Source organism: Podarcis muralis, chromosome 16, assembly GCF_964188315.1.
Source record: "Podarcis muralis chromosome 16, rPodMur119.hap1.1, whole genome shotgun sequence".
Classification (NCBI taxonomy): Eukaryota; Metazoa; Chordata; class Lepidosauria; order Squamata; family Lacertidae; genus Podarcis; species Podarcis muralis.
Window position 1 is genome coordinate 15,091,125 of NC_135670.1, and position 12,006 is coordinate 15,103,130.

Here is a 12,006-nt window from a genome sequence, read left to right on the forward strand (position 1 = left end):
GTTTTTAAAGGCATGTGGAGTTCTGCATACAGAAAATGGGTGGGTAGGAGTAACATTTTGGGCCTCGGTAGGCGCATTTGAAAAGCTAATGAAGTGTTGTGGGCCCATTTCACAGCTGCAGAACTGGCAATGTTTGGAATCCCCCCCCAAATAGTAGGCAAAACACATTCACAATGCCCCCCCCCCATAAATAGAACACAGACAAAAAGCACCAGCACCTTCTAATGAAATATTTTGAAAAAGTAAGCAGGAGATCTCCTAACAACCAAACATAAACGCAGACAAGCCAGAAAAGTAGCAACCAAACAAATAGCCAAAGCATGCAAAACAGACAAAAAACAAAACCAAAAAACCCCAGGTGATACATCTATCACACAAAATAGTATGGTACTGCCCCCCCTCCCACATATGGGGCCCAGAGACAGTCTGGGGAAGCATGGCAAGAGGATGGGGTGAGGGGTCTGGATGATGCCTGCCCTTCATCTACCAGCCAGTCCAGCCCCACCCAAGGTGGGGATAATTTTTTTTTAAAAGCCCTATATTTTCAAAGCCGAGGGAGGACGGGGGGCTCTTGGCAGGTGCCAACAGGAACACCTCAAGGTGTCATGATGTCTACATGACCGCCACATTGGAGACCTCAGGAAAAAAGACCACATGAGGATCCTGCCTGTGTGGTGCAGGTGGGCTGGGAGACAGAAAATAGTCCTGGACTCCAGAGTACATGCAAAGACGAAAATAAAACACTGGGGACTTCTGAGGGGATTCAGAATTCATTTTTTTTCTGGGCAGGTGGAACCGTTCATTGGGTATGGCTGAGTCTTGCTTGGGACATGGCAGAGGAGGTGTTATGACGGGAGTTCCATATAGATATGCGTGTGCACACACCCACCCACCCCTACATATATATTTATATATCTAAGGCTCCCCCCTCCCCAGCCAGAACTCAATGAAACTCAGTTCTAGCACCTCTCAAGTGAGCACCATTGCCATAATAAGAAAACAAGAGAGGTGTTCATGGTGAGTTCCGGCACCTCTTTTTATAGTAAAACAGCACTGTATATATCTATGTTTCTGTATCGGTTTCGGTTGTGTGTGAAGTGTGACTTGCAGTCGCTGTGAACCCAGCTAGGGGTTGTGATGCAGGTGGGTTGGAAATTGGGACCCCAAATGTGGGGAAGGGTCTGTTTACAGGGTCAGCAATGGGACTTAAAAAAAGGAAAACCAGCACAGTGGCTGATTACTTTCCCTTTTCTCCTCTCTTTCTCTCCCCCACCCCCCTTCCTGCTCCACTCCAGGCTGAGCTTTCTACAATGCGCACTCCAGACTGAACGCAGAACGGATTCGGAGGGATCCCATCAAGGGAAGGAAGGACCAAGCTTCCGACTGCGGCAGATACGGACGGGTTGTTGGCCCCCGGGAGCATCCTGCCCGTGCCCTGCTCCCCACCCCACCCTCATTCTGAGGGCGATTCTGCTGCCCCTGTCCATGAGAGGATGAATATGCTGTAGGCAGGGCTGCTTCCGAGTTGCCTTGGCTCTTGGGGAGGGGGGGACAGGGGAGCCCCAAGGACCTTCACGGAAGACGTGCATCGTGGCCCCTTCCTGCGCGAGAGCCCCTGCGGCTCTTTGAGGAGGAGCAAGAGGAGGTTCTCTCTGCCCGGCCAGGTTGTGGCCTGTTCTGCCTGCAGGAGGCGCCGGTCAGTCTCATGTGGATCTGAAAGTGTGCAGCAGGAGGGGGGGGCGCCACTCGCCTCGAGGTGTGCAGAGCGGGGCGGCCATGGCGAAAGCGTTGCGCCTGCTGCCCTTGGCGTTGCTGGTGGCCTCGGCGCTGGGCCCCGGGGCGGGCGGCGCGGCCTTGGAGTTTGGGGGCGCAACAGGCCAGTGGGCTCGCTATGCCCGGTGGGATGCCAGCTCCTCGGGGGAGCTGAGCTTCAGCCTCAAGACCAATGTCTCGCGGGCCCTGGTGCTGTACCTGGACGACGGCGGGAACTGCGACTTCCTGGAGCTGCTGATCCTGGAGGGGCGCTTCCGCCTGCGCTTCACGATCTCCTGCGCCGAGCCGGCCAGCCTGCACCTGGAGACGCCCGTCAACGACGACCGCTGGCACATGCTGCTGCTGACGCGCAACTACCGCGAGACCATGCTCGTGGTCGACGGAGAGGCCCGCGTGGCCGAGGTCAAGTCCAAGCGGCGCGACATGACGGTGGAGAGCGACCTCTTCGTGGGGGGCATCCCGCCGGATGTCCGGCTCTCGGCCCTCACCCTCAGCACCGTCAAGTATGAGATGCCCTTCCGCGGCATGGTGGCCAACCTCAAAGTGGGCGACACGCCCCCCGCCCTCCTGGGCAGCCAGGGCATCCGCAGTGACACGGAATACCTGTGCACTAAGCAGAACCCCTGCGTCAATGGAGGGATCTGCACCGTGGTCAACAGCGAGGTCCAGTGCGACTGCAGCCTGACCGGATTCCAGGGCAAGTTCTGCAGTGAAGGTAAGAGGCTAACAGGGAGCTGGGAGCTGCGGGTTCCTGTGGGACCAGGCCAGCATTTTGCACCTGGCTGTTGACCACTTGCAACCAAGTGGAGATGGCTGGGTGCCAGGATGATGCCTGAAGTCTCCACCATCTTGCGGTGCATGCCTGGGGATCCTTGGATCTTGACTGTTTTCACACATCCTGTAGAATTCTATCCGTTATATTTCATCTAAACCATCAGAAAAAAATTCAGGAACCAAATAGTTGTACAGTCGTACCTTGGAAGTCGAACACCTTGTGAGTTGAACGTTTTGGCTCCCGAATGCTGCGAACCCGGGAGTGCTCCGGTTTGCAAACGTTCTTTGGAACCTGAACACCCGACACGGGTTCCGCGGCTTCAGATTGGCTGCAGGAGCATCCTGCAGCCAATTGGAAGCCGTGCCTTGGTTTCCGAACATTTTGGAAGTTGAATGAACTTTCGGAACGGATTCCATTCGACTTCCGAGGTACGACTGCATTAAAAAATATGACTTTCAAACCTTCTGGCCCCCAAATGGCAACTAGGCATTCCATTTTGGCGACTGTAACCCTGGTTTAAGGAGCCGTTTGGCACCAACTTATATATCTGAGTTTCTAACACTGCATGGGGCTTGCGAGTGGGGAGTGTGAATGCTTCCATGGCCTGTACAGCACCTGGCACATCGAGGAGAGTGTCGCATGGTGGAAGGGGTCCTAATAGTCGGTTCAGGCAAAGGGAACAGTAGTCTTGGGAGCCAAATGAAATCTGGTCCTCTCTCTGCATTGCAGAGAATTGGAGTAGATGACCCTTTGAGTCCCTTCCAGTTCTAGGATCTGCCTCTGTCTTTTCCGTAATAAGGAGGAAGGGATACAGGGCCATCCTGCAGGGCTATTGTAATGATGGCTAAAAGTAAAGTGTGTGAACAATTTGAGGATTTAAGAAAATCTCTGTATCTTATTAGTAGATCATCATTTTGTTGAGCCCTTTTGTGATGATGAGAATAGTAAATAAATGAAAGATGGTGGTGATTTGTTAACTCTCAGATATGTTGAGGTCTGCTGCTGGTCTCTGTGAAGGGCGAGAGTGGGGGTCCATTCTAGTATCCTTAGGTTTTGCCTCCACTTCTTTGTGTATTTTATTCCGTTCTGTTCCTGTCCTTCCTTTCTCTCAGTACAGGACCCCAGGCAGCTGACAGCATAAATTAAAACACATAACGAAAAACACACAATAAATATAAGTATGAAAAACAAGCAACTCCATTAAAACAGCACTGAAAACACTCAAAATAATTTAAATGTGTACACACACACACACACACACACACACACACACACACTACAATACAATCTGTTCCCACCTCAGAATACCTTGTCACAACAGCCAGTTAGTGGTCATAGACCTGTCAGAACCAGAGAAAGTCTATGTTGGCATGAGAAAGGAAAGCGGAGCAGGGGCTAGGCTAGCCTCCCATGGGAGGGAGTTCCACAGTCTAGGAGCAGCCCCTGAGAAGGCCCTCTTGTGTGTCCTCTCCAAACGTGCCTATGAGGGTGGCTGGCTGAGAGAAAGGTCTCCCCAGAAAATCTCAGAGCCCAGTCAGGATCATATATAGGGATATAACTATCCTTCAGATAGTCTGACTCCCAACCTGTATAGGGCTTTGTAGGTCATAACCAGCACTTTGCATTGTGCCTGGAAATAGACCAATGGAGCTGCTGTCAAAAGGCGTTTCTGTTCTCCTTGTAGCTGGCTCTGGTTAGCAATCTGGCTGCAGCACTTTTGACCCCCTGAAATTTCCAAACACTTTCCAAAGGCAGTCCCATGTAGAGAGCATTACAGTAATCTGAACGGGATGTAACTAAGGCATGTATCACCATGGCCAGATCAGATATCTCCACGATCCACCTTCTTCCCTTGCTGAGCCTTTTTTCTGTAAAAACCGAGGTGTCAAGACTCTAATCTTGATAAATTGTAAAATACCTCTCCTAACCCCTCTCCTCTTCCTGTGCCCCCCCTTCTCTACTGAATACATGAACTTTTAAAAAAGCTAATAAAATATAAAAAATACATAATAATAATAAAAATGCATACCGTTTTATAGATAATGTTTATTTGAGCTTCAAAGAATTAAAAATTCATACTGCTGCCAAGGGCACCAGTCACAAAATGGCTGCTATGGGGTGTGAAGCGCAGCTTAGAGAACAGTCATGGCCGTTTGACCCTCACCCACAATTACCATGTGGGTCTGCGCTATGTCCTGCTGGTCTTGTTTGTGGGTCACACTGTATTTTCCCCTCTGTCCCTTTCACACTTTTCGCTTAGGATAGCCATGCTACTTTTTGAAAAGCCCACTTTTAATTGGCCACTTTCCTTTTGCAGGAAAAAAAGAGAGCTGTGACATGGCCCTGGTTTGGTTTGGGGCTCCACACCCTTTCATTGATGGGAATGTTTGGCTGCTGTTAGCAGGGGTGCAGGAGAACATGCTCGGGTATCAACCTCAGGCAGCTGCCGGGACCTCAGGACAGCCTGCTGCTGACACAGGCCCTGGGTCCAAGCATTCTTAAGCAGCACTGGCTGGCTGGGTTCAGCGGCCATCTTGATTTCCCATGAAACTCCTGGCAGAGCATCCTGCCTTGTGGGAAATTAAATCTCAGCACACTGCTCCCTGCAGCCACCAGGGCCCCCGCTTTGCCTGGGACCAGACCTTCCTTGGACTCCTTCCCTCCTGAACTGAGGCTTCCCAGACCCCATAGGCCTCAGCCTTCCCTGCGCTGGGGGTTGCCAGGCCTCCGGGGCTGACCTGAAGTCTTCAGGTTCACCTGAGCTCCACCCCCCTGTGTCGCATGGGGAGGACTTGTATCTCCAGGTTGGCTCAGGGTGCCCTGAGCAGGTGAGAAAGAATGATTTGAGAATACCCCCTTGAGCTAAGGTTTCTGTTTCTGTTTCCAACCATTCACTAGACTTTGTGTTTTTATGTGAATGACCTGCTGTCAGAGTCTGTGGTTGCTGACGTCACTGGGGTCTTGCCCTCTAGGGCATCACCAGGGGCTGTCCCATGGTCTTGGGTCTGGGGTGCAACTGGCCTGGCAACCCCATCTGCCCTTCTTCAGAGACAAAATAGCTCTCTGGGGTCTCCTGGGCTCTGCGCCTGCCCGGCATGATTCTCAGTCCCCAGCCATCCAGCAATGGCCTTTGAGCTGAGCCCCACTTCAACCATCAGTTAAGGTCGATTTGATTCCCCTCTCCCTTGTTCCTGATAGAGATCTTCACTCACCCTTTCTTCCCTAACCGGGGGGCGGGGAGCCATTTTGCCATTTGCTTCAGGTGCCAACATGTCTTGGGCCAGCCCTGCTTGTGCGTCAGAGGAAACCTGGTCCCCAGCTATTGCAATTTATCCAGCTATTACTTATCTGTTTATGGCCCTGCCTGCTGCTCTGGCAAGCAGCCAGGATGGGCTGCCGAGGGAGCCAATTCTGGGGCAGCTGATCTGGAAGGACGGAAAGTCCAGGGGGGCCCTACCCTCCCTGGGCAGACTCCATTGCTGGAGCCCCTTACAAAAAAGTGCGGGGAGAGAGGTCCTGCATTGGGAAGCTGTTCTCCTTGGGGGTGAGGGGCCCTGATTCCTGTGGCTATTCCATGCTGCATTCTGTGCATGCCCAGAAGCGATCCTTTTCCGTATTATTGCTGGGTGCTGAGCTCATTTCCCCTCCCGTGCAGGTAGGCAAGGAAGGCAAGCGGGCTCCCTTCCTTTCTTCCTCCCCGACTCAGTGATTTGGGGCCTTTTGCCCTCCCCCAGAGCTGAGAGGCACCTCCCTATCTTAGTGGTGGCAGAACACTTGCTTGGCATGCAGAAGGCACCTGGATGAATCCCTGGTGAGGTCTAGGGTGGAATTTGAGAGCCCCCCACTGAAGGTTAAGAGCAGACGGTGCTGGATACGGTTTAGTGAAGTTAGGGAGGCCACTGTCCCACTTTATAGAAGGCAGTCCTCTGTTTGAAGGGCTACCCAGTCCAATCCTAGTTTAGAGATAAAAAAACCCAGAAAAGGGGAGATCGTAGGTTGGGGGGACGGGACTTGAAGCTGCCCATTCTACATTCAGCAGCACCAAGACAGCAGAGTGAGCAGGAAAGATCCCAAGTCACCTGGTTATAGTCTTGCTCCCCACTATGAGGATATGTATTGTCCTTCAATTTAAATTATAGTAATTATTTCTAAATGTCCATGTAAATTACTTGTAAATTAGCATATGTACTTCTTTTTTTGTAAATCTGTGCCCTTGTTTTTTGTTTAAGTTTCTGGCAATGAGTAATAGGCCACCCTGAGAGAAATCCGTCTCATAATTGAATAAAAAAGCGGGAAACCCTTTTTTCACCTTCGCTCTGCGAACATGGCCTCTTACCCTGTGGCAGGCTGTAGGAAGAGTGGTGCATGTGGTTTGTTCAGCCCACCTTGTAAGCAAGGCCCACTGGGCAGGGTCAGGGAGGGTTCAGGACTCAGTTTCCCCTTCGTTCCCTTTGGGGCATCCTGAAGGAACTTAAACGGGACACTGGTGGGAGGTGGCTCAGAGGTGAACTTCCTGGAGGGGGGAATTTCTGTCAGAGGGCAGGTTGGGGTTGGGGGTGGGCTGGACTGTCTTCCTGCTTAAGGCCAAAGTAATCACAACTAATTATTATTGCTATTATTAATTTATTAATCGCATTCTGCACAATCTTCTCAAGGCGATGCGTAATAAAAACTGCAAGACACAGTTAAAAAGCACAAATGCTTTAAAAAAACCCAAAACAAACATAATGTGATACCAAATATACATTCCTGGCCAAGATCCAACCATCCAGCAGGGAAAGCTTCTTGGAACAAAAATGCATTCCGTTGTTTCCGGGAAGTGCAGATAGCGGGCGCCTGTCATATCTGGAGAGGGATGCTGTTTCACACAGGGGCCCACCCCCTGCCAGTAACTCCAAGGTCACATCATCCTGGGTCTTTTCTCTGGCCCTCCCCCAGCACCCTTGTGGTATGTTTCATTAGTGTGAGTTGCCCAGAGCTGTGTAGAGGGGAAGGACCATAGGACAGCTGCTTTGCATGCAGAAGGCCCTGGGTACAATCCCATTGGCACCTCCAGGCGAAACCGTCAGGGAGCAGCAGGTGATGCTGCTACACCTGAAACATCCTCCAGGTGTTGTCCAGCTCCTATTTTCGGCAGCCCTAACCACTAGCCATGCTGGCTGGGCTTGATAGGAGCTGGAGGCTAGCTTTACCTTCATCCCTCTGCAACTGAAGTCATAGAATCACAGAATTATAGAGTTGGAAGGGACCTCTAAGGGCCAACTAGTCCAACCCCCTGCAATGCAGGAATCACAGCTAAATGATCCCTGACAAATGGCCATCCAACCTCTATTTAAAAACCTACAATGAATGAGAGTTTGCCATCTTCTGAGGGAGTCTGTTCCACTGTCAAAACAGCTCTTACCCTCAGAAAGTTCTTCTGAATGTTTATTTGGGATCACCTTTCTTGTCATTTGAATCTGTTGGTTTGGGTCCTGCCCTCTGGAGCAGCACAAAACAAGCTTGCTCCATCTTCCATGGGGCAGCCCTTCACATATGACTCTCCTCTCCATCCCCTCTTCTCCACACTGAACATCCCCAGTGCCTCAACCGTTCCTCATAAGGCTGGGTTTCCAGGCCTTTCATCATCTCGACCACCTTCCTCTGCACACCTTCTACCTTGCAAAATATCCTTCTTAAACTGTGGCACCCAGAACTGGACACAGGACTCCAGGTGGGGTCTGACCAAGCGGTACTACGGGGTCCCACTACCTGGAAGAAATTTGAGTTCCTGCTCTGAGTCTTCATGGGTATTTGGGTTCCTGACAACTTGCCGATTCAGAGCCTTGAACATGCCCGCCTGCCCAGGCGCCATCCTAAGTTCTCCGTTCCCCTTTTTTCCTTTCCCAGCTCAGGGCCAAGGACAACAATTTCAGACTCTTGCATCGCAACCAGACGACGGGAGTTTACATAACCCCTCGTCTCGCACAAGGCACCAAATAGTGATCGCTTGCGTCAAGAATACTCTCCCGCTTCTCTTCTACATGCAGACACACAACACAACACCCACATGCCGCCGGCACTTGGGCTCAGCCCACCCGCCCACTCGCCTGCTCTCCGGAAGCCTGTTGTCTGGAGAGGGAGGCTGGCTAGCAGATGGCGGTGGCGGCAACCGACTTGGCCGGTTGCCGTGGAGATGGGCTTGGCAGGGGAGCCTCTCGTGCAGCCGGAGGAGACACCAGGGCCGCCTGACTCCTGCCGCCACCGCCGCCACGGCTGTTGTCGGCCCTCGCAAAGGAGGCTGTCGTGACGGGCAGGCTGGGCGGCTGTTGCCTAGGCCGGTTGCCGTGGAAACGCTGGCCCAGGCTGGCTGATGGATTTGGAAGGAGATGGATTTGAAGCCTCTCAAAGTGTGCGAGCAGGAAGGGTGTGTGTTGCTGGGGGGCAGCAGGCAGAGAGGCCTTTGCACGAGGGGAGGAAAGGTAGTTTTGAAGGTCAAAGGTTACTCCCTGGAATGGAGGGCACCTTGGGCAGGGGTGGGCAAGCCCGCCTGCGAGTCTGTTTTTTGAGCCAGGGCAATTGTTTCCCTAATTCCAGATCATGCAAGGAGTTGGTTGTTGGTTTTCTCTTGTAGGGGAAAGGCACTCTGCACATGTTTGGAAGGGCTTCTACTATGGGGTGGACCCTGCCTCCAACTGTGCAGAGACACAAACTATCTGTGAGCAACAGAACATTTTGGTCACGACTGTACAACTTGCAGTCCCTCCCAGGCTTCCTCAGGCAGGAATCCTCAGGCATGGGAACATCACCAACTTGGATGGCTCAAAAAGAGGAATAGACTAATTGATGGAAGAGGTTGGGGCTGTCAGGGGCTGCCAGCCACAACGTTGGCCATGTTCTGCCTTCTGAGTACCTGTCTCTGGGAATTGCAAGTGGGCAGAGTGGTCCTGCTTGCAAGCCTCCCCCAATGGGCATGTGCTTGGCCACTGTGGGAACAGGATGCTGGAATAGATGGGGCCCCCAATGGGCCTTATCCAGTTGGAGGGCTTGTCTTAGGTTCTTATGAAACCTTCCGGTCCAAAGGCAGTCTGCCTGGGTTCTTAGGGGCATCTAGCTACTGTGAAAACAGGGTGCTGGCCTAGACAAGGCCCCTTCTGCAGGGCTTTTCATACATTCTAAGTCTACCCAGTGAGAAGTTCCTGATTGCAGGCCTGGCACACAGCAGGTGGGGACTCCAGTTTGGGCCATCTTTGAGATAGCGCATTGGCTAGCTTCCCTTCCCCACTGGCTCCAGTCAGTGCAGCTGTATGTCCTAGGTCCGAAGGGAGCTGTAATCCAAAGCAGCTGGAGGGCTGGCCTAGATGAGGTCCATGGAGACTCCCCTGGCTTCTTGTCCCTTCTGCTTTGCCCAGTTTCTCTTTTGAAAGCCATCTGATCACAATTTATTGACAAGATGGAAGGTGTGCAGAGGAGGGTGACCAAGTTGATAAAAGGTCTGGAAACCAAGCCGGATGAAGAACGGTTATAGGAGCAAGTTTAGCTAAGAGAAGACTGAGAGGTGATAGAATAGCGTCTTCAAATATGTGAAGGACTATTCCATGAAAGATGGAGCAAGCTTTTCTCCTGCTCCAGAGGGTAGGACCCACACCAATGGACTCAAATGGCAAGAAAGGAGATCTGGAATAAACATTTGGAAGACCTTTCTAATGGTAAGAGCTCTGACAGTGGAACAGACTCCCTTGGAAGGTGTTGGACTCTCCTCCATTGGAGGTTTTTAAACAGAAGTTAGATGGTCATCTCTCAGGGATTCTTTAACTGTGACTCTTGCATTGCAGGGGTTGGTCTGGATGACCCTTAGGGTTACCTTCCAATTCTATGATCAGCGCTCCCTGAAGTTGGTTCTGGCTCCGTTATTCCTTCTGTCCCTCCCCCCGCCCTTTTCTCATTTGCTGATATTATATTGCTGCTGTTTTCTTATCTTCATTTTAGTGTTTCCTTGGTGCTTTTAAAATGCAGTTTTATTTGCCATGTTTTAAATTATGGCCTTTTGCCACCTTTAGGGTCCCACTAGGGAAGAGTATGAATATTTTAATAAAAGTAGAACAACATTTTTTGCTGTTCCCAGGTAGGCTTCATGAGCAGGAAATTTCTTGAGCCTCTTTGGGACTTATTGCCTGAACCCTTCACTCTGCATTTTTGCTTAGACAAGACTACCTAGACGTGTGGAATGCTGACATGTGCTTTGATCTGCTTTTGGTGTCTGGCTGATGTTAACTAAGGTGCTGGTGGACTCCGTAAGTTGGAGGTTTTTAAACAGAGGTTCGACAGCCATCTGCCAGGGATTCTTTAGCATTGCAGGGAGTAGGCCTAGATGATTATTTGGGTCCCTTCCAATCCTGCCATGCTGATTCTATGACTATAGGGAACATATAGCAGTTTGTTCTTCCCTCTCCATATTATCCTCACAACAACCTTGTGAGGTAGGTCAAGCTGAGGGTGTGTGACTGGCTCAAGGTGAATTTAGTGGTCAAGGCGGGATTTGAGCCCTGATTTCTCTGCTCTTAGTCTGACACTTCACCCACTATGCCACATGTGTCTCCAGTCCATATGAGCAACTTGCCAAGTAGGTCTTTTGTGACTCCCCCCACCCTCCCGCTATCTCCTCCTCATGCCCCCCCCCATCCCATGCCATGTGGCAAACAGGGGAGGATGTTTCAGAAGCTACTGGGCCTGCCTCCGAGGGCTCCTTCGGCCTGTCTCTCTCCTGTTTTTCCAAGTGGCAGCCGGATGCTCCCCTGGCACTGCCTATATTTAAACCAACAGCCTTGGGTCAGGTCATTTGCATCCTTGCCCACGAAGAAGCCTTCGTCAAGGACGGGTGTGTAGGCTCTAGTAAGATAGCTAGGAGGGTGTCAGGGGGGCTCCTCTCTTGCTAATTGGGGGCCCCATTGCTTCATCCCAACATCTTGTGACATACTGAGGTGTGAACGGGGTTCCCGTAAAGGATGAACAAGCCAGAAATTCTGCTGGGTTGCCTGCCTATCCGAATCCCTCCCCATGTAATACAATAATTCAGCATGTGGAAAGAAGGGGTGGGATCTGCAGCAACCCAACATGTCCATGGGCCTCTCCAAGCCACTTTCTAAGAATGGGGGGAAACTGCATTGTTTAAAAACACGTGAGAGTCCCAGGGTGACCTTGGGTTGGCCACTGGCTCGGCTTTACCTACTTGAAAGGGTTGTTGTAAGATAACATGTGTGCGTTTGTGTGTGTGCATGGATGTGTGTGTGTGCATGTGCCAGGCAGGGTGCGGGGAACAACACCATGTTTGCTGCTTTGAGCTCCTGAGAGGAAAGACGGGATAGGAATCAAATAAATAAACCTGAGCCTTTTGCCCCTTTCCTCAAGCATCTTGAGAACTGGGTCAGGTATTTCCTGACCTGGGCTCCATCAGTTCAGGCCAACTCAGCTTCAGCACT

General features: G+C 51.4%; 1 protein-coding gene across 34 annotated transcripts in view; it reads left to right on the plus strand.

Moving 5' to 3' along the window:
• Positions 1–12,006, plus strand: part of NRXN2 (neurexin 2) — a 346,059-nt gene that overhangs the window by 51,545 nt on the left and 282,508 nt on the right. For all 34 annotated transcript variants that reach the window (XM_077920435.1, XM_077920436.1, XM_077920437.1 and 31 more), the window contains exon 2: positions 1,296–2,488. In XM_077920435.1, the coding sequence (XP_077776561.1) occupies positions 1,777–2,488 (712 nt within the window). In that variant the 5' untranslated portion in view covers positions 1,296–1,776. The remainder of the gene's footprint in view (positions 1–1,295; positions 2,489–12,006) is intronic.